The sequence below is a fragment of the Dendroctonus ponderosae genome, unplaced genomic scaffold (genome assembly GCF_020466585.1).
Source record: "Dendroctonus ponderosae isolate FM_Combo_2020 unplaced genomic scaffold, Dpon_F_20191213v2 Dpon_F_20191213_4, whole genome shotgun sequence".
Classification (NCBI taxonomy): Eukaryota; Metazoa; Arthropoda; class Insecta; order Coleoptera; family Curculionidae; genus Dendroctonus; species Dendroctonus ponderosae.
Genome location: NW_026018611.1, coordinates 9406077 through 9426615, shown reverse-complemented (window position 1 = coordinate 9426615; position 20539 = coordinate 9406077). Strand labels below are relative to the sequence as shown.

The 20539-nt window shown below is 32.9% G+C and overlaps 5 protein-coding genes across 9 annotated transcripts in view; 2 read left to right on the top strand and 3 right to left on the bottom strand.

Moving 5' to 3' along the window:
- The window catches only part of LOC109544273 (sperm-associated antigen 6), a 38161-nt gene extending 30377 nt beyond the window's left edge, over positions 1–7784 (bottom strand). Inside the window, exons 1-8 of one of the 2 annotated variants that reach the window (XM_019914368.2) lie at positions 7583–7784; positions 7353–7510; positions 6026–6157; positions 5661–5940; positions 5415–5600; positions 4588–4686; positions 3210–3390; positions 2680–2848 (exon numbers count right to left, since the gene is read on the bottom strand). In XM_019914368.2, coding sequence (XP_019769927.1) covers positions 2680–2848; positions 3210–3390; positions 4588–4686; positions 5415–5600; positions 5661–5940; positions 6026–6157; positions 7353–7510; positions 7583–7712 — 1335 coding nt within the window. In that variant the 5' untranslated portion in view covers positions 7713–7784. Of the gene's footprint in view, positions 1–2679; positions 2849–3209; positions 3391–4587; positions 4687–5414; positions 5601–5660; positions 5941–6025; positions 6158–7352; positions 7522–7582 lie in introns of both variants that reach the window. The other variant, XM_048665908.1, reaches the window with a different exon arrangement.
- A 1785-nt stretch (positions 7785–9569) lies between these two features.
- LOC109544258 (CDGSH iron-sulfur domain-containing protein 3, mitochondrial) lies at positions 9570–13971 on the top strand. Its single transcript, XM_019914350.2, has 4 exons — positions 9570–9772; positions 11267–11393; positions 12320–12413; positions 13564–13971. The coding sequence occupies exons 1-4, from the start codon at positions 9707–9709 to the stop codon at positions 13697–13699; spliced, it is 423 nt and encodes a 140-aa protein (XP_019769909.2). The 5' UTR covers positions 9570–9706; the 3' UTR covers positions 13700–13971.
- On the bottom strand, positions 13948–14800 carry LOC109544259 (mitochondrial import inner membrane translocase subunit TIM16). The gene is made up of 2 exons (XM_019914351.2): positions 14461–14800; positions 13948–14238 (listed from the first exon to the last, which is right to left on the bottom strand). Exons 1-2 carry the CDS (start codon positions 14688–14690, stop codon positions 14085–14087), a joined length of 384 nt encoding a protein of 127 aa, XP_019769910.2. The 5' UTR covers positions 14691–14800; the 3' UTR covers positions 13948–14084.
- Positions 14801–14951: 151 nt separating this feature from the next.
- On the top strand, positions 14952–18559 carry LOC109544257 (protein Red). Its single transcript, XM_019914349.2, has 7 exons — positions 14952–15418; positions 16569–16713; positions 16764–16918; positions 16977–17181; positions 17273–17827; positions 17883–18012; positions 18074–18559. Exons 1-7 carry the CDS (start codon positions 15194–15196, stop codon positions 18159–18161), a joined length of 1503 nt encoding a protein of 500 aa, XP_019769908.1. The 5' UTR covers positions 14952–15193; the 3' UTR covers positions 18162–18559.
- LOC109544256 overlaps positions 18306–20539 on the bottom strand; it is a 33339-nt gene continuing 31105 nt past the window's right edge. For all 4 annotated transcript variants that reach the window (XM_019914348.2, XM_019914347.2, XM_019914345.2 and 1 more), the window contains 5 exons: positions 20390–20529; positions 20239–20329; positions 19900–20175; positions 19126–19460; positions 18306–19067 (listed from right to left, as the gene is read on the bottom strand). In XM_019914348.2, coding sequence (XP_019769907.1) covers positions 18945–19067; positions 19126–19460; positions 19900–20175; positions 20239–20329; positions 20390–20529 — 965 coding nt within the window. In that variant the 3' untranslated portion in view covers positions 18306–18944. The remainder of the gene's footprint in view (positions 19068–19125; positions 19461–19899; positions 20176–20238; positions 20330–20389; positions 20530–20539) is intronic.

Below are 20539 nucleotides of genomic sequence, written 5' to 3'. Positions count from 1 at the left end.
ATATTTTTTGCACCAAAACTATAAATGCCTAAAGAGCATCACAAAGAGTGCCAAAAAAGCGTTAGTATCAGAACTCAAAAGAAAACCAGTTGACTCTAGCCACCAAAGAAAAAGTTCTGGTAGTTTTTGTACCAAGACAATCAAGAATGCCCGACCCGTCCAAAGCGGGTGAACTGGGTTGCTGCATCAAAACATATGAATAAATTCTCAGCGAATTTATATCAGAGGAACCGTACATTTTTTTTAAAGTTAGGTCAGATTGTCTTCTTTTGATCCAAAAATGACGCAGTGCTTGATCATGTACGTACGGGACACGCTGTATAAAAGTTGCAAAACTGCATTTATTGGGCCACATTTATAACAATATGGTGTTACATCAAGGATTATTTTTAAAAAATTTTCTACATGCTGTTTGCATTCCTATATTAATGTGAATCATTTGTTAATAAAGAGATGTAGGTTATTGGAAATGCTCTAAAATGATTAGAGTGGAAATAAGTCCACACTATATGGAACTAACGTAAGTTATCAACAGTTTACATACGAGCCGAAGAATGTAAGTAACAAATCAATAAATCTTCGTCTCAAAACTTTTCAACGTTGTTTATTAAACGTATTGCGAATCAAAATTAAATATTTATCTTTAGGTGCATCAAGTTTCAAAACATTTTCAAGGTTTTATAAAAATACCCCTGTGTTCCGTACTATAATAATACGATTTACCATTACGTACATGCCACGTCCGAATGTTCATACTTTTAGTTCTATCGATTGCAACTCAATTTTTCTGATCGACTGTTCATTTCCGTTATAAACGAGAATATAATGGAAAATAGCTCGGGAAACCGTTAAGTAAAGTAAATATTTTATACTTACAGGGTTTGAGTGTGTTTCTGTCTATTGCTAAAGCGATTAATGGCTTTGCTAGGATATTAGAAAAGTAAATGTAATTTTCTTCGAGTACGACGAGCATTCAAGAAAATCAGGAATTAGTGGCCATAAAGTCTGAAAGCTCACACGACTTAAAAGAATGTTTTAAAAACATTGCTTGTATAAAATCGTTCACCATTATTGAAAAGGACTTTTTACAAAGCGAATCGCATAGAAAATTGCAAATTTTTAGGTCAAAATAATAGTATATGCAAGCAAATATACCTTAGTCAATTGTTGCCGGTTCGGAAATACGGTCAGTGAAATTCATGCTAAAATACAGCCCAATCTAAAATGTATTCTGTGAGTTTTTAATTTAAATTGCAAATTTAATTGAAATTGCGTAAAAAGTTCCTAAGTAGATTTTTTAAGAATATGTCTAGGAAATGTGTTACTCATTTTTCTATGAAGCTATTTTTATCAAATGCCGTCAAAACCATTTACTAGACTAGTTATTTAATTTAAATAAGTTATGCATATATTTCCATTTAATCAGCCATATTCTATTGGAAATAGGGATTCAATACATTAATTTTAAAATAATTTTAATCTTAAATCAATACGTAATTGTAAACCGAAATGGATTTTGACTTTCGACTTACGAAAAATCGTAATCTTTTGGACTGCTAGTTTTGCAGATCTTTAGACGATGTCGTAATTTGAGTTTTTTTTGGGAAATATCTAGTTATGAAGGAAGCTCTACCCTAAATAAGACCACCCCTGCAAAAACTTAATCCGGAGCTCAGAGCACTGGGAATCAAAAAATATTTTATTTCGTATCAGTCCATATTTAATAAAGGACAAACAGGAAAATATATTGATGTCACTGACACAAATAACATTCTGCTTAGTAACTAATAAAGTTAAGGACTAATTGCTTAATTACGCAGATTGGAAATATTTTTAAAACGGTTGAATTCTCCACGAGAAACAAAAGTAAATGTTTTTTCTTAAAACCAATTAATTTCACAAATGTCGATCATAATATCGATATAACGATATTGGGCCACACAAAAACGTTTAATTGAAAAATAACTAAGCAAAAGGCCGTACCTAACAGGCATGTTTATGAAACTATTATTATTATTTATTTCCTAAATTATTAGGAACGGTTTATTATTGCTTCGAAAGGAAGAAGAAATATTAGCAATATAAAATTGTGCTCTACACGTGTAGACATATTTCGATGGATCTCAGAAGAAAGATCTCAGATTACAAAGCAGTTTGTAGAGCCTCCAAAATCAGTAGACATAAGCATTCCAATCCAGAAAAATGTAATTCAAAAATTATATTGGCACGTGATTAACATCAAAATTGAATTATATTATAAACGATATATCAGTGAATTGATCGCATTGCATTATCTAATTGCTTTCCAATGGTTTGTTTTATGAACGAGTTCGAACACCTTTAATCCATCAGTCAACATAATATTGAATGTATTCGATTACGTAACGGCAATTTCATTTTTAGAAAATTAATTCTGTTAAAATATATTTATTACCCGCTTGCCCACGTGGTGTAATTACTCGAATGAGTCGAGCTCTTAATTAGTTAAACGTAATTAGTCAGGAGCGAAATACGGTCGAGCAAACAAAGGCCAATCAAAATGGAATGCTTGGCTAGACGATTATGCCAGTATGTAGTTTTATATAATGAGAAAATCTAGAATCACTTTCCCGAGAGGCCGGTAAATCGCCTCATAAATAATTAAGTTGACAATTTGGGTAATTGAATTAAAACACTTACCTTGCTGTATTGTCCCAACACATATTTCAAGATATCAGGTGGTGCCAGAGACAGCAACGGTTCCAAAGCTGATACGAGCAAGCAATTTTGCAGACATAATTTCAGAGCACCATGGCATTTGGTTTTAAGATCTAATGATGATTCTGGGTTTTGGAAAATTTGCACCAATCTGAAAAGATAAGTTTTTAAACATTAATGTTAATTATCTTGTAGTGTGTGGAAAATCTTTACTTTCATAAACAGTTCAAAAAAGTTTTATTATAGGATGAAAAGAAAAGGCAAAAAAACTAAAGCAATTTCTTTATGTTTTTGAATTTTTGAAAAATCATCCTAAAACCTTTTTTTGGGGTTGATTGTTAAAAATTAAAACATTTAAAGATTAATTTTCTCTTATCGGTTAGAAAAAAGATAATTAAGTTATTAATGGTTCTGAACAATTGTTCTTAAAACACTCTCGTCTTTTTATCTGACCTACAGGTAAAAATAGCTAGTTCCTATAAAAGACGCAGTGGAAATAGTTAATAATTCACCTTGGGAAAATGTTAGCGCTTGCCACAGCTGCAGAATGTTCAGGACTGTGTCGTCCAATTTGTCCTATGGTCCAGGCAGTAACAGTTAAAAGATTTTCGTCAGTTGAATCATTCAACATTACAGCTAAAACTTGAATTGTGCGACATCCCAACACCGTCATCGCTAGCTGAGCTGATTGCCCTAAAATTGTTGTCAATAAAAGATTAATGCAACAACGTAATATTTTTCTCAAATTAATTAATGTTTGAAAAACATTTCAACAAGTTTGTAAAAAAATGAATATAAATTACAACATTTCATAAACACTTTGTCGAGCTCATTAGTTTCGTTATCCATTCGGTTCAGCAGGGATATTTATGGTAATAATAATTTCAAGCGTGAAATCTAATAGCTGCCAGACATGAAATCGTTAAAGAATAAAAAAGCAATTTTTCAACAACATGAAACTGAGGGTTCCAGGGAATTTTAATTTTGCCTCATTTTTTTGAATCGTTCGAAGCAGTCTGAAAGAGAGCAAGTAAAGCAATAAACTTTTGTAACAAAGTTTGTTTAGACAGGAATTTGAGGGCTAAAGGCGGTTCATACAAATATTCTGAATTTACAATAAAGCTATAGGTTGGTGAGCACAAAACTGTTCCGCCAGCACTTTCAAGTATGCAGTATTTTCTTAAATAATTAGAATACAGTTTTTTTAAACGTAACGGCTTGTTAGGGTTGGTTTTGGCATGAAATAACAGTAAATGCCAATTAATGAAATGTAATGCTCTTTCCAAAAGCAGCCTCAAAATGTTTGCATTAACATGTTTAACTTAGATGTGAGTAAAATTTTTTTATCGTTATGTGCCGCAACACTTGGTGACTATTTTTAAATTTTTAAATTAATTCAATAATCATTACATTTATTTTGGTCAAAATGTGTTTTTTCAATCGTATGATTTATTGCGATTTCGTCAGTAATTACCTACTAACGTTTGTTTCGACTAAGGGTTCTTATTAGTTAAGCCGTAATTTGAAAAGGGAAACAAATTTTACTTGTTTAAATTGTAAGCTAAGAACGGGGAAAATATGTCTTCATAGCAGAACGCCCTGTTTGTCATTTATGAACTAAAGCCCACTTTTGTTCTAAACAAAAAAAACACAGTTTGGGTCCAAAATACAGAAAAAAAAATTGTCTTTTTTTATTATTTTACATTCATTTCGCGACAGCCTGTCTGTTGCTTATAATGTACGTTTTTCTGAAAAAATGGCTTTAATTTCCAAGAAATCTAAAACATTTGGAAATAAATTTTTCATAATTAGGAGTAATTAAAAAGCAAACTACCCGCACGGTTTTTCATTACTGTTAAATATTTTATTTAAAAAGGGTTGAAATATTACCTGCAATGAAGCCCAAGGCACTGACGCACGGAATTCGTGCATCATTTACTGGATCGGGTTGTTTAACCGGATATTGAAATAGCACCTCCAACAAAGATCCTGGAACAGATTGAAATAACAAACATAAATTAATTTTTTATCTAAATATTTATCTGGTATTATAATAATTATTATAAAAAATAGAAATCCTCTTGATCTCGTAAAAGAAGTAAATAATTAACTAAGTAGGAGAATGAAATTTTTCAATTAATTGTTTAGTTCAATGTAGCTTTCGCATTTTGAACTCATTATGTTGAAATCAGGGACTGTAAGGAAAGAGAGAGTTATAAACCATCAAGCTAGAAAATGAAATAATCAAAAAAGTACCAAAAAGCCCGTGCAACCATCAATAATATACATATTTGTAAGTTATTGCCATTTCAACAGGTTATTATCATACTTTTTAAGACAAATAGTATTTTCAAGATATTATTGTGGGGCCTTTTTTAATAATAAAAAATCTAAATCGTCTGTGTCTGTTACCTCTTTCAGTTAATTTAAAAATTCTATCAATTATATGGGCTAAAGAAATTGGTTGGTTCAAAAAAAAATTAAAATCAATTTTTTTCTTCTAAATATTTCCGCTCATTTCAGATGCTATGTACTAACTAATAAGTAACTAACTAATGAAAGTACCTAATTAATAAACTTTAATTTTTAAACAACTAGACATTAAACCACTAGTTAAACTAAAGCATTTCGTTAAAGTAGATGTGTGTCATACATTCACAAATTATGACAAAATATGTTCAATGACCCTTTTCATAATTTTGTCATGCGACGCTTACCAATTCCTCCTGTGTTGGCAACAAACTGAGTCAGCTCTAGTGATTGCTTAGCAATATCTCGAATGAGGCAAGCAGCATTTCGTCTTATAGCTGGACAAGCATGTGAAAGATGTTGGGACACTGATGGGAATATTTCCGCTTCTACCACAACCTCGGCCAGCTCTGGAGAATGCTTAGCGATCGCACCTGAGAACAGAAAGTACATGCCAGCTGCAGAAGGTAAACAGCAAATCACAGAGCACTTACTCAAAGCTGCTAAGCATTGTCTTTTGAGCTTCTCGTCACTGTTTTGCAAATTTTTTGCTAAGTACGGTACAATGCCCGCATCAACAACACATACTGCTAAATCCTCGCAATGCTTAGCTATGTCAGTTACAGCGCTCGTGGCAATTTGCTTTAGGCTCAGCTCTGGTTCCTGAAGAGTTAGCATCAAAAGTGGAAGAACGCCAGCATTAACACATTCTTGGGCTAATTTCTGACTATGTCGCGCAATGTAACCAATGCCCCAGGCTGCCGACTCTTTGACCTTAGGAAGAAAAGTACAAACTAAACTTAAGAAAAATTATAGTTTGGCTCTTTTGTGAAATATAAATGTAAGTAAATAAACGCACTGCTGGCTCAAAGTCTTCAAGGCAGTAAACCAATGTCTGAAGTCCCCCATTTTTAACAACCGACTGGGCTGTTTTTTCGTTGTGTTTGCAAATTGATCTCAGGACGAACAAAACTGCGGTTTTCTGATACTTCTGAAAAAAATGTAAAATCATTTAATCTTCAGAACTGCGTTAGTTTCAAAAAGTCAATTTGATCTCCGTTTTTAAAATTGAGTGTTACATGTTTGTTACATGATTTAATTTTCATTAGCTCTATTAAAAACTGTAATAGAATGTTTGAAGATAACAAAGATGAAGCCTACTGGCGTATCTCTCTCTTTCTGGTGCAAAACAGTATACAAATCTGATTTCCTTTAATATTTAAAAAAAATTGACAACAGAACAACAACTGCAAAATGGGAAATATGAAATTGGAATTTTCTATGTGGTAAATTGATGATAGATTTTAGATTATCCAGGACCATCTATACGTGCGCAAAAAAACTTGTTAAAGAATATTTAGTCTTGGAGGCAAAAGGATTCAAGTAGGTACACTTGATTCCTATTGCACCCGAGCAAAATTCAGATTTATTTCCCGTTTTTCGGTTAGTTACAGTCATGTCCTTTTTACGTTTTTAGCTAGATTTCTTACAGCTTTTTTTAAAGCAACCATTAATGAAATGAAATAAATGAAAATTGTTCAATTATTCAAAAAGAAAGGCCTAATTTCAAGATTTCAGACTTGAGCAGAGTGTTTTATAAAAATTCTACTGCTTTCGACTTGTTGCCTTTGAAGCAGGAAACAGAAAAACAACCCACGACAAAAATAAAACTACCAAAATCATTAAAAGGATAAAACGTTGAAGATTTTGATCAATATTCATTCATTCAGATCATATTTTACTACTTCTTTGAGCAGAACAAATTTCTGCTTTATTTGAGTTTCATAATATTCTTAAATAATATCAATAAGGTACAAGTTTTACACTACTTTTGGAAGCAAAAATTCTTTTGGTTTTATAGTTAAATATTTATTAAGAATTTGTTAAACTAGATACACGGATGAGAAAAGATTTCGATTTGAAACGCGAATTTTTCCAGCTCTTAAACTTACCATTTTCTCCCTCTTGGTTCTACCTTTTCAATTAAGATATTTGAATTCAATTCATATAATGTACATAAAATTATATTAAGGAATATAAAATATCCAAAAAAGATGACAAATATAGAAGGAAGATTTAAAAGATTGTTGCGTTGCTTTCTGCGGGTTTGGTATGCAAAAATATTTTGAAATGATAAAAAAGCATTTGCAAATTTAAGCTAGATGATATCTGATAAAATTACTTACATTGCCGGTTCCCGCATTGTGCAATAATATGCTCAATATACCAACATCAAGCAACTCTTCAGCTATAGCGGGATCATTATGAACAAGTCTTCCAAGGGCTATTGAAGCGCACTGCTTTATTTGGGGACAAACATCCATAATTAATGGTTTGAGTAGATCTAAAATGCAACTTTTTGAAACAGACAAACTTGAACAACAAGAATTGAATGTTTGCGTATTAATTTACTTACCTAAAACATGAGCTCCTTTCATAAGGTCAACATTTTGAGGTCTAGTAGCTAAATCGCTTATGGTTTGAGCGAAAGCTAGTCTAGATTTTTGATAATTCTCAAAAACTTGTAAAATAGAACGACTGGTCATTTTGGGTTTTGCAAGATGTCATAAAGACAGTTTAAATTTTTACAGACAGTTCTATCGAATGCTTGTAAACACTATACAGATACTTCAGATGCAACAGGCTAAAATTTGATGAATAAATTATCTTAAAAGAATATTGATGTGGTTTTTTTCATTTTTCTCCATCCCTTTCTTAAGAAGCAAAATTAAAAACGAAGCCCTTAGGTACTTAATGCAAAATATATCTCTTAATTTTTCAGTTTACAATTGCATAGCTCACTTTGATTTTATACACACTGGAAGATATTTATTATCAAACAAGGATTGCACCTTCTTATTGCTACCTAATCTACGGGTAGGAATTTAATTTGCTGCTTCTTTTTCTATATTATTAAAACATTGGTTATCGATCTTGTTTTTTCGAAATATTTCGATTTCTCCCTTCTCACGTTTCATTTTTTTTTTCACTCCGGTTTTCGTAATTTGAAATTGTCTTTTTTCCTATTGTTGTAAAATCTGCATCTTGGTTTGCTTCTTACCCTGCTTCTTTTTCATTAGCGAAACTATTACAGAATTCCCTGGAGTTACTGAAACTTATTTGACGGGTAAAGAAACATTTTCTACAAAAGACGCCGCTAAAATATCGATTTTCTTAAAATGTAGACATATGCGTTTTACCACTTTGTCGAAAGTGTTTCGTGTTAGCACCTGGCGCGTTTCGACACCTTTTCGAAGTATAGAATCAATATTAGTGCTTTTCTGAAGTAAATTAATTTTTTGCTGTATTCGAAGGTAAAATTAGATTACAGAATGCAGATCAAAAAGCTTGCGACCTAAAAGGCTGCAACTTTTTTGCCAAACGATTCGTAATGGCCGGTCGGACTATTCCAGTTTTTGCCATTCAGTGCTCTTCAGGCTGTAGATCGTTCAGACGAAAATTATAATCAGACTTGCGGTGGTAAACCCGCGTAAAGCTCGTGTCCCATGTATCCGTTTGTACGATGATACGATGATACGAAAGTGTTTCTATTGGTTGGAGATCTGTCAGTTCGTACTCGTATCTAGGCCTGCGTAACACTGTGTTGAGTAGCGCTTTTGTGATGTTGCCGCTCTCTGAGTCAATGAGTTTTAACTCATTGGTTAATGAGTTATAAATCATGGACGATTACGGAATTTTAGCATCTAACAAAAAAAAGCCATCGACATATTGCTTTTTCGTATACGATTGCTTCAAACTATTTGGTTTAAAACGGAAAAATCCGGAAATTTTGATGAAACTTAAACAATTTTCAGAGCGATGAGGATGACGAGTTTTCCAAATATTGATTATATGCTTTTGATTTCTCTAATCGTTTTTTAAGAAAACCTAATTTTTGTCGAAAAAAAAACAAGATAAATTTGTTTCGATTTTGTCCCAAATTCACAGGTAAAATGGGTATTCGAAAAAGACGATAAAGAAGACCGAACTGCAAAGACGACTTTTCTTGTAAATCCATCTTTTAACTTTTTTGCATAAAATACTCTCAGTTTGCCAGTATTTTACAGTAAAACGTTAGGGAAAAAATATGTCTTGTAATTTTTCGCGTAAAATACATCCAGATCATCAGTATTTTTAAGTTAAACTATACAAAATAGAGCGTTTTTTATAATTAGTAGAGTATTTATAATTTCAGTGTAAAAATACTAATACGTATCATGCAATTGCTTTGTCTGTATTTTTTATCCTATAACCGTAAAAAGTCTAAGAGAAAATTGAATATGGCGCCAAATTGAAAGTTGGTCGCTCAGGCCGCAAGAGCGCTGCAAATAGAGTAGGAGTTCTGTGTTAGAGACACAGATTATTAAACTTGATCAAACTATTAGAGGTTAAGGTTAAAGCACAGATTACAGAGTAACCTCTGTGATCTGTGGGAGAGATGCTGTGATCGTACATAACCTTTCTTTTGGTTTTTTTTAAAGAAAAACTTACTTGTAATTACAAAAGTTTATACTGCATATTTATTATCCCTCGAACCACAATGGTGCTAAACATCACAGCGAGTTGGCTAAGCAGAAGGATTTGTCTGTTTCGTTCGGCAAACAAGGTATTTATTACAATATTTACATCATGACTTAATTTTTTTTTCAACCCTCTTGCCTCTATACTTGAATATACGTCTCCTTTGACGACTTCCATCTCTCGCGATTATTACCATCTTGTAGCCTATCCTATCCTATATCTTGTATCCTACCCGTCTACCTCTTCCTCCAAGCCCTTGTCTTCTCTGGTCGTCTCTCCTACACGTCCCGCAAAGTTCCATTCGATCTGGGTTGCATTTTCTATTAAATCCTTCACCTGTGTATGTTGTTTTATGTATCCGTTCCTTCCTATCTTAAAGAAATACCCATCATTGTTCTTTCCATACCTCTTTGTGTTGTTTTTAATTTTCGTATTGTATTTTTTGTAAAGGTCCACGTCTACGCTCCATTTGTTAATACTGGCAATATACACTGGTCGAACACTTTTGTGCGTATTCGTTGAGGGATTTTTTTATTTTTTAGTATTCTTGAGAGTTTGCCGAAAGTTGCCCGGCTTAGACGCCTTCTTCGTTCTATTTCGGCATATTTTCCTAATTATATTTGTTGTCCAAGGTACTCCTTGACGTTTTCCCATTGATTATTATCTATACTTATGATCGTCTCTTCGGCTGAGCTCATGATTTTTATTTTCTGCATGTTCATTTTTAATCCCACATTTTTTTTATTTCTCTCGCAATTCTTGTAACATTCTGTAAAGATGTTCTTTATTGTCCGCTTTTATCACCACATCATCAGCAAACCTCAGGTGATATAGCCTTTCTCCATTGATGTTGATACTAGAGGTATTCATTGCCCATTCAAGTTGTTTGAACACGTCTTATAGCCCCAGCGTAAAGAGCTTTGGGTCTCCTTGACGCATGCCTCTCTTTATTGGGATTGGTTCGGTATCCTCGTGTATTCTCATTGTAGCTGCTGCTTTTTCGTAGATGTTTTAGATCGTAGAGATCCCTGTATCTACTATCTCCATACATTATTTCATGACATGCCCAGTGTTCTATGCTATCAAAGGCCTTTTCGTAATCTATGTAGGCTATGAATAAGAGTAGGTTGTATTCGGCTACTTTCTCGATTAGGATCTTTAGTGTTAGAAGATGATCTGTTGTGCTGAGACCCTTGCGGAACACTGCTTGCTCTGGAGATTGATAGTGATCCAGTTTTTTTTATTATCCTCATGAAAAGTTGATACAGATGTCTGTATGCTGTCTCCTTTTTAAAAACTTACGGCGTAGATTTCCTCTTCGTGATCTATTTCTTCCATATCCTCTGCACTTACGTTTGCAACCCTTCTGGTTTTATAATTAACCCTTCATAATTTCCTCTGGTTTTACCACTTTTATGTCATATACGTCGCAGTTATTTCTATTATTTTGTCTTTATCTCTTTCTTCTTCTATATTTTTGTTTTTGATAGCTATAATTTGTTAACCTTCTTTCCGTTTCAAGCATATCATATTTGGCATGGCTTAATATGTACATTTATATCTACATTATATTTACTAGACTTTCAGCTCAAATGCAAGTTCGCTGATTCCGAAAAATACAAAAGAGCCATTTATATCTGCCCATAAGCAAATACAAAATGGTGTTGTTTATGATAAGAAACCAATGCAACTCACTCTAGTGGCAGGTAAGTAAGACGAAGCAGTTACCACTTTGTAGTGTTTCCTCTGAAAAAAACAAACTGGGTCTTTATTTAACCGCACTTGAGATAATACTTCAAAAATGTGTAAGATAGCACGTACCTAAAGCATTTGGAATTAAAACTTTTTGAGAATATACATAAGGGTTTCTTAAACATCGGTCACGACTCCAAATGGGGTCGCTCAGCAAAATTCTGAGGTTGCACGAATTTAATATAAAACATTTAGGTACACAATTAATAGCGTCGTCAATATAAAAAGTTTAAGAAACCCTACCATGGATAATTAAGCAACTACAGACAGTTATTTTACCTATTTTGAATTTTTCAAAATAACTAACTACTACATATTTCTACTAACTACATATTTCTCAAACTTCGAATACGGATTAAACTCTCACTTCACTTCAAATTTCCTAAACATTCATTCATAGTTTTTCCAACTAGCCATTTTGGCCTAATAAGGCTAGATCCTTTCTAGAAGGCTTTCCAAGTATCAAACATGCTTGGAAATGCTCTTGTGATTTGTTTGCAGCAAAACCTAAGTGGATATTCTTTAATTGCATCCGAAAGTTGTTTTGTTCTGAATAAATGCTTAGTAACTACTAGCTCAAATGCTTTCACTATAACGCTCCTCATTATTAGGAGTTTATGAAATATTTTTTCTTTTCGTAAACATGACTGATACATTGCAAAGTCAATGGCATTTTATAGAGTAGAAAATAATACTTAAATTTGCAATCAAAGAAGATTTTTTAATGGAGAAATTTGTTACCGTATGGGAAACTCTAACTTTATTTCAAGGCGCTCTTTTAAAATCAGTGGAGAAACACTAAAATGCTTACTCAGTAACATAAAAAACACCGCATTTTATTATTTATGTTTTGTTGTTGATGTTTCTTATTTCATTCAAGGAAAACAGTACTCATGGTGTTTGTGTGGTCGCAGCCATAATCAACCATTTTGCGACGGAACGCACAGAATGCAAGAGTTGAAAATTACTCAAAAGTAAGTACATTGACTGCTTCTTTTTTGTCTAATAGAATAAGATTTCTTTTCAAATGGCCATTATCAACAAGTGCTATGTAAATTTTAGGACGTAAAATATTGTACAATATCTACCTAAAATATCCATCTTACGTGAGTTATTGCACATATTCACCTGCACTTTCTACAATGTTGTTTAAATACAATTTTACATTCACCTTTGAAGCTGTTTTATCCAACCAAACTGCATAAAGCGACTAGGAATTTATGTATTTTTATTATTAATTTTCCACAGATTCATCCGGTATTATATTTGAATGTAAAAGGTGCTCATTACTCAAATTAATCATTGGTCACTCATCTCTAATTTCTGGTAGATAAAGGCCTATTTCAGTAAAGCCCTATTCATTTTGCCTTATGATTGATATGTCTTGTGCTTCAATTCCACCATCTGCATCTGCTCTAATATTAAATATAACATTGTTTTCGTTTCATATTTCACTGTTTCTGTTTTCTAGTTGTCTTCTGGTATGGTATCAATATTATATCTCAATATTTCCCATATATCGTTAATAAAACAAACCAATATAAATCGAATTATGGGAGTATCAAGTCTTCATTTCGTTTTTACTAATTAAGATTGTTTAAAACAGTTTGTTTCGTACACTGACAAAAATATCCCATTACTCATAAGAAAGGTTTTGGTATGCCTAACGAGAAATAATAGACTTTTTTCATAGAACGTCTGTGTTGTTAAAATTTTAAATTCCAAAAAGGATTAAAAATACCTCAATAATCCTTAGAGCATTTCAAATTCAAGGCCCTAATACAAGACTCCTAATTAAAATATTTAAGATGGGCTCCCAATTCCTTCAGCCTCACATCTTTGTCTTCAATCTTTTACTTTTGCGTGATCGCGGCGCGGAGAAAGACCATTCGATTGGAAATGGCTGGATATTCAAACGTTCAATTATTTTCTTTGATATCGTATGTTTCCAAAAGTAGATCGTAATTAATCTTTATGTAGTCGGGAATCTAATGAAAACGGCGCTTTGTTTTTGGTCTGTTTCAGAATAGTTTTGATTATACTTTAATATAAACGTTCAATTTATAATTGCTTAAAGTATTTAACTATAAAGGTATTTAGTTTGTATTTTTTTTTTAATTTTAGGCCTATTCGGTTTTCTGTTGAAGAAACAAAGACATACTGGTTGTGCAACTGTAAACAAACGCGTTCTAGGCCTTTCTGTGATGGTACACATAAAACGACTGCTGTGCAAGAGCAAACGTCTATTATCAGACAGTGAAATCAGACTAATTTCAAATAGAGAATTATAGCAACAAACTGTTACCAATGTCGTGAATGTTTTCGTATAATAGTCGATTGTCAAAGACATATATACATACGCTAGTAGTAATTTAATGTGTATAAACTACTGCATTTTTTCTAAAAAACAAAATGTGTTAACCATAGAGTAAGTAGAATAATTTTGCTTTCTCTATGGTGTTAACTATTTATTTTTTGGCGTACATTACGTTCATTAATAAACAGATGTTTCTTGCTAAACAATAGCACTTAGCAGTATCGTTTTTATTCGGAATATTTTATGTAACAATAAAATTAATCTTATCTACTTAATATACAATCATAGCATTCAAGTAACCACATTTGCTACTAAATTTGTAATAATGCTACGTGTTTCTACTCGATCCTACGTCTTCTTTTATCCGTTCCTTTTTTGGCTCTGGGTTATTGATCTCGTGGTCTAATCTTTCTTTCGCCCTTACTATTTTTGATTGTATATATAGAGACGTATTGGCATTTGCTTTAAAGAGACTATCAAACCTAAAAAAATAGTAAAGTATTTGTAATAAATTAATTGTGTCAATAAAACAATATTCAATTAGGCTTATGATGTTCTTCAGGAATTTTTTATTCAATTTGAGAAATCGCTGATATTATAAACTTGGTTTTTAACATGACTTCAATTCAAGAAGCATGCAAAGCTGTTCTGAAAAGAACTAGGCAATTGAAACTGATAGGTGATTCGTTATGCAACCAACTCACTTTTCATCAATATCCTCTTTCGATAACTTGGAAATATTCAAAATTTGCTTGGCTTCGTCCAGCGTCAGTCCCAGTTTTTGGTTTGCAACCCTTTCAGTTCGCGTTTTCGCATTGCCTAACCGTTGTGCCGCTTGTTGAGAGGCTTCGATTTCTTGTTTTAACGCTCTGGCGAATGCTCTGCCAACTACTTGGGTTCCTGCTATTATTAATTGAGCTATGTACTTGGCCATTTTATTTTGTACTTTAATATAAAATACTTTTTTGGATTTTTGAGCCCTACATAACCTGAAAACGTCAATCTATCATTTTCTGATTCTTCTCTTGGATCTCGGCTTGGATACCTATTATGAGACATTGCGACGGCGTTGCCATGGCACGGAAATTTGAGCTGTCGTGCTGGAAGTGCTGTGGGATGTTTGTTTCATTTTAATTTCATATGTTAAAGTGAGCAAACGGTAGTAAATTTTGGAATAAGCGCGGATCATGGCATCTGATGACAAATGTAATAATTGTCATTGTCAACAATAATCAGCTGTGAGTTACTATAGTTATAAACACTGAAAGTTACAGAAAACAGAGAAATTTATGCTCAGTGTGATTATCTACTCTGTGATTAGTGTTTCCGGTGAATTGGGCAGCCAGCGAATTGCATTAAGGGCACAAATCTGCATATTTCGATCGACTGCGTTAACCTAAGTCTTGGCTCCGTAAATCGGCAGTTTAGGCCTCCAGCATGCCTCAAACAGTAGAACAGACCCCAGGCTCTCAGCGGCTGACCAACGATGATTTTCGCAAACTTCTTATGACCCCACGATCAACTCCTGCAAATGCCCCTGCTGCGCCAGGCTCCATCAAAGAGGCAATGCAGAACAGTGCTAGCATGCCACCCCCCAAAATTGAAGACAAAAATGAAGCTAGAAAGAAACGTAAAAGTTTCTATGCCAAGTTAAAGAAACAGGTAACTTACCAGGATTGACCAAGCGTAATTTGTAAGAATTATTTTTCAAGAAAGTAAACATTTTTTGGTTCAAGACAAATTAACACATTCAACAACTAATAACATTCAGAAACAGATGTTTCTGAGTAAACCTAGCTGAATTTAATGTACAAAGTTAATAAAAAAGTATAAATTAATAGTGTAAATAATTGTTAGAACACAATTGTTGCTCTTCTAATAGGAAAAACCGATAATGTGGTAATGGACGCGCTTGCAGTTGCTGTGAGAAAATGTAGGTAGTTGGGTTTTGTTCAGCTTTGGCATACACCGACATAAAATATATTAATAGTAATAATAAATTCGTTACATTTATAAAACATTATTTTTCTCATCAAAGATGAAGCAAAAATAATCTCAAATACAAGTGAAAAATTATAAAAAAATTAAGAGAAAAAGTCTAATATTATGTACCCCATTTAAACATTGAACTCCTGAAACATTAAGTTAAATAAGCACACAGTTTTAAATAGTTTACGCTTCCGCCCCACAATTTGATTCGCTATTTATTTATTTAATTTTTATAGTAATAAGTTACTAAAATTTGTCAATCTATTTCAATGAGCCTACGAAAGGCTTAACAAGAGATTCAGATTTTGTTGAAATAAAAATTTTCTTTTTCCTAATTAACTTTTTCGCCAGTTAACAAACTTCGTATCTTTTTGGTTTGCGATGTTCACTTACTGGTCATTTTTCTCTCCTTGTGCATAGGATATATCTAAATTTTGATGTTATTTTTTATATATTTCGTTTCATTTTACGTTGACACATAAACTGAATAACACACATTATAAAAAATGTTTAAATGTCTACCTATTGACCGATAAACCCAAGCACGTAATCAGCAAAAAATTGAAACTTACTAAAGGAAATTTACAGTGAAATTTAAGTGTAAGTCGTAACTGGTTGATAAATCTTCAAGTACTGTTAAATGTAGAAACACTATCTTCTCAATAACAGCACCAACTGGCAAAAACCGCTCGAAAATGATCAAAACTATGTATATATTCTATCTATCTTTTTAGTCGCTTTTATTATAAAGCTACTTAAATTTTATACAGATTTAACTGTAACTAGTATAATTCACATAATTGCTACTTTTATTTGTACATAGGAGGACAACAAAATAGCAGAACTAGCGGAAAAGTATCGTGACAGAGCTGGTGAAAGAAGAAAAGGGGTGAATCCTGATTATCAAGTAGATGATCCGGTGGCTACAGCCCAAGCTTACAGAGCTGTGGCTCCAGATTTAAAATCTGGTAAATATAAAGGAAAGAGCTAGCGTTGGAATGCATATTATCGTTTTCAGGATATGATGCGGCTGAACGAAGAAGGCAAATGATTCAAGAATCTAAATTCTTGGGTGGTGACATGGAGCATACTCACTTGGTAAAGGGTCTGGATTATGCCCTCCTTCAAAAAGTTAGAAGTGAGATCCAACATAAAGAATTTGAACAAGAACAAGTAATACTTTGTTCAGTATTATTAGCCGAAAACTTACCTATTTGTTTTATCATTAAAGGAATTAGAAAGAATTGCGTCAGAGTCTGAAGAGAAGAAAAAAGAAAAGGAGAGAAAGGACTTGTTAAAGAAGGAGGAAGAGGAAATGAAATTTAAAACCAAGATTGGAAGATCTATATATCACACAGTGCAAATGTTAAAATCAAGGCATATTCAGAGGTCGGAAATGTTTGTGCCCGGAAGAATGGCTTACGTAATCGATTTAGGTAACACATTTAAGCAAATCTTCAGAACTATTTTTTACACTGAATCAAGATTAAAATCCAGATAAATCTTAATATATTTCCTCTTTTCTAGATGATGATGCTGAAACTGACATACCAACAACGTTACTGCGATCAGTTGCTGATGTACCGTCTTTTGAATTAACCACGACTGTAACTACCAATGATATTGTGATTAATAAATTAACTCAAATTTTGAGTTACTTAAGGCAAGGTAATCGAAAGAAAAACAAACACAAACGTGCCATCGATGATACCAAAGACTATGAGAAGGAAGAGGAAATCGACGATAGCAAGAAACCAGCCAAAAGGTCAAATAACACTGATGACTCTATTTATGGAGATATCGGGGATTATGTGCCTGCACGAACAAGTCATCACAAACACAAAGAGCCTCACAGAGAATCCAGATCCAGTAAACATAATCCTTCATACTTTGATAAGCAAGATCACAGGGAATCGGTTGATAATGCTGCTCCATCATTCAGAGTAAATAAGTCGGCAGAAATTCTGAACAAACTTCAACAAGAACCTGAAGGGTATGCCGAATGTTATCCTGGCTTGGAAGAAATGAATGATGCTATTGATGACAGTGATGATGAAGTCGATTATTCTAAAATGGATCTTGGTAATTTTTCTTTTAAAAATAACTTCCATAAATAAGTTTTCACTTTTTCGCGCAGGTAATAAAAAGGGTCCTATAGGACGGTGGGACTTTGATACGGCTGAAGAATATTCTGATTACATGAATCAAAAAGAAGCTCTACCGAAAGCTGCGTTCCAGTATGGGTTGAAAATGGCTGATGGCAGAAGGTATGATAAAAATGGTTTTTTTCGCTCAATTTGTTTAACTATGTTTTTCTTTCAACTGTAGATCAAGAAAACATAAGGATAAGAACGAAAAGGCTCATTTAGACAGGGAATGGCAGAAAATTCAAAATATCATTCAAAAGAAACATTAATTACGGCAAAATGAATAAGCAAATATTGATGACGTTATAGTCATAGAAATTAATAAGGTAGGTATATTTCACAGAATAATTCTATTGATTTCAAAACCTCCAAAACCATGCAAACGATTGTCCCAGAAATTAAAAGCAAATAAATTACCTTGCTGTTAAGAAGTTTATTAACTAAAGCCGAACTATTTCTTATTTTTATTTACCTGGAACTGTTTACAAACCTTAGATCTAGATAATTATCACATTATTAAGAGTATAATAACATATATTTATTATGTACATCAATTTGAATTTTCCTGCACTAACAACTAAGAAAACATCAACTTGCAATATATTTAGTAGTGATGGTTCCTTTAAACATGAATAGGCAAAGTAATAAATAAAATTTTTTAAAAATATGAAGTGGTCATCAAGTATGAATTATTTATTCACTAAAATCCACCAATTCCTTGTTCCTATTACCACTGAAGAATTTGAGGGTACCAAATCCTCTTTGCTGTTCAAATTTAAAATTTATATTTTTTAAGTGTTTAAAATCATATTATTGGCTATGAACCTAAATACTTAAGTTTTTAAATGTGCATTCGCTCTCATCAAGAAGTCTACAAACTATTTTTTTTACAAAAATATAAACAAATGATACAAAAATGTATCTTTGAAGACTATGACAAAGATTTTTTTTTAATTCATAGTTTAGTACGAAGTACCAGGAAAGCCAATCGGGTTTTTCAACGTGCGAGTAATAAGTTATTTATGATATAATTTATATACATCTGAATGTTGTCACAATTTGGTTAGCTCAGTCTTTTCATCTAGTATAGATGCTTCACCTGCATCGCCATCAACATTGTCATATCTGCTGTTTCGGTCCCTCTCGGCTTGTTGATGTTTCATTTCTTTCATCAACTGAAATATTACCTCAAATAATAAATATGCTCACTAGTTTTATATGTTTTAGTCTTACCTCGTCCATGCTGTCGGACCTAGTCGAATTGCTGGTTTTACTGTTAAAACTAGATCTTACAATATCTGGCAAATTATCATTGAATACCAGTATTGCAATGATCAAGAATTTATTGAAGTCTTCGATTGGAATTTTGATCTTTTTTTGATTATTCAGTACATTACTCCAAATATTTATTAGTTCATCCTTCTCAACGTTAAGATTTCTTTCTTGGTATTCTATAACTCGAGCTAAATGGCGCAGGAGAAAGATTAGTGTGTCTTTTTTCGGAGTATCTTCAATTAGGTATATCACTTTTCGTCTTGTTGTTGGTTCTAAGCAGTTTTGTGACGTATCTAAAATCATTAATATTATAATCAGTAGGAGCAGCGTGCCATGTAAAGTTTAGTATGAATTCGTTTTGAAATGATGCTATTATAAACAGATTTTATTTAGAGATGCAAACGGAATTAGCAGGATTTAATCCATAGGTAACACAGCCACACAAACCAATTTTTTGCCAAAAGTTGCTACATTTTGTACGGAGGCTATGGAAGTCAATAAAATAATAACAATAAAATTCTCAATTTAACTTTGAAATCATCTTGATCCTGACCTGATTGACTGACCGCGGATTTGGGTTCAGCAGGTCAAAATACTACAAGATATAACTGTCTCAACCCCAGATCAAAAAAAACTGGTTGTGTGGATGTGTAATTAATGCGACTCTTAAACAATTTGCAAAATTGCCTATTTGCTTTTTGATTTAAATATTTTGTGTTTAAGGATACTTACCAGGTGAAATTTTCAAAACCGCTTCCACAGTTTGTTCATTAATTAAAGAGTCTTGTTCTTTTAAATATTTTTTCAAAGCGTCTGTTAATTCGTATACGTCGTTCTTGTGTTTCTCTAGCTCATTAATTTTCTTTTTCGTCAACTTTTTCATGATTTTATTCGTTTTATCGGCCGAGCCCCCCTTTACATAAAGATCTCCACACGCTACATGTGGTTCAATCAAGTCGACAAGTCTCTTAACCACTTCATCCACACTTAAACTCAAATTACTCGAACCTAAAAACCGATAAAAATTGTAATGCCGCGCTCAAAGACTGCAATGATATTTGTAGGACTTACTTTTCTTTTGACTCCTGGAACTGTCTAAACTAGAATCACTTTCTCTGGAAGCTTGTCGTCTTAAAGTTTGAATATTATCAGACCTACTATTCTGGAATTTCAACAATAATGTAACGCATATTTCGCAGCGGTTTTATAGCCTTATACTTACAGTTCGTACTCTTGTTCGAAGAGTAATTAACTCAACTGGATACATGTCGTAATACACAAGGAAAAAGCTAACCAAAGACATGGCGTTGTGGCTGAGAGACACTATGTCTTTTGATTGTTCTATGGCATCTTTAATTGAAGCTAAAATATG

Excerpts from the sequence above, each read along its gene's own strand:
- LOC109544258 (XM_019914350.2), top strand. The coding sequence starts at position 9,707 with ATGGTGCTAAACATCACAGCGAGTTGGCTAAGCAGAAGGATTTGTCTG. Across the intron at positions 9,773-11,266 it reads TGTTTCGTTCGGCAAACAAG|ACTTTCAGCTCAAATGCAAG; the intron begins GTATTTATTACA and ends TATATTTACTAG. Across the intron at positions 11,394-12,319 it reads GCAACTCACTCTAGTGGCAG|GAAAACAGTACTCATGGTGT; the intron begins GTAAGTAAGACG and ends ATTTCATTCAAG.
- LOC109544259 (XM_019914351.2), bottom strand. The coding sequence starts at position 14,690 with ATGGCCAAGTACATAGCTCAATTAATAATAGCAGGAACCCAAGTAGTT. Across the intron at positions 14,239-14,460 it reads AAAGAGGATATTGATGAAAA|GTTTGATAGTCTCTTTAAAG; the intron begins GTGAGTTGGTTG and ends CTATTTTTTTAG.
- LOC109544257 (XM_019914349.2), top strand. The coding sequence starts at position 15,194 with ATGCCTCAAACAGTAGAACAGACCCCAGGCTCTCAGCGGCTGACCAAC. Across the intron at positions 16,919-16,976 it reads AAGAATTTGAACAAGAACAA|GAATTAGAAAGAATTGCGTC; the intron begins GTAATACTTTGT and ends TTATCATTAAAG. Across the intron at positions 17,828-17,882 it reads TTATTCTAAAATGGATCTTG|GTAATAAAAAGGGTCCTATA; the intron begins GTAATTTTTCTT and ends TTTTTCGCGCAG.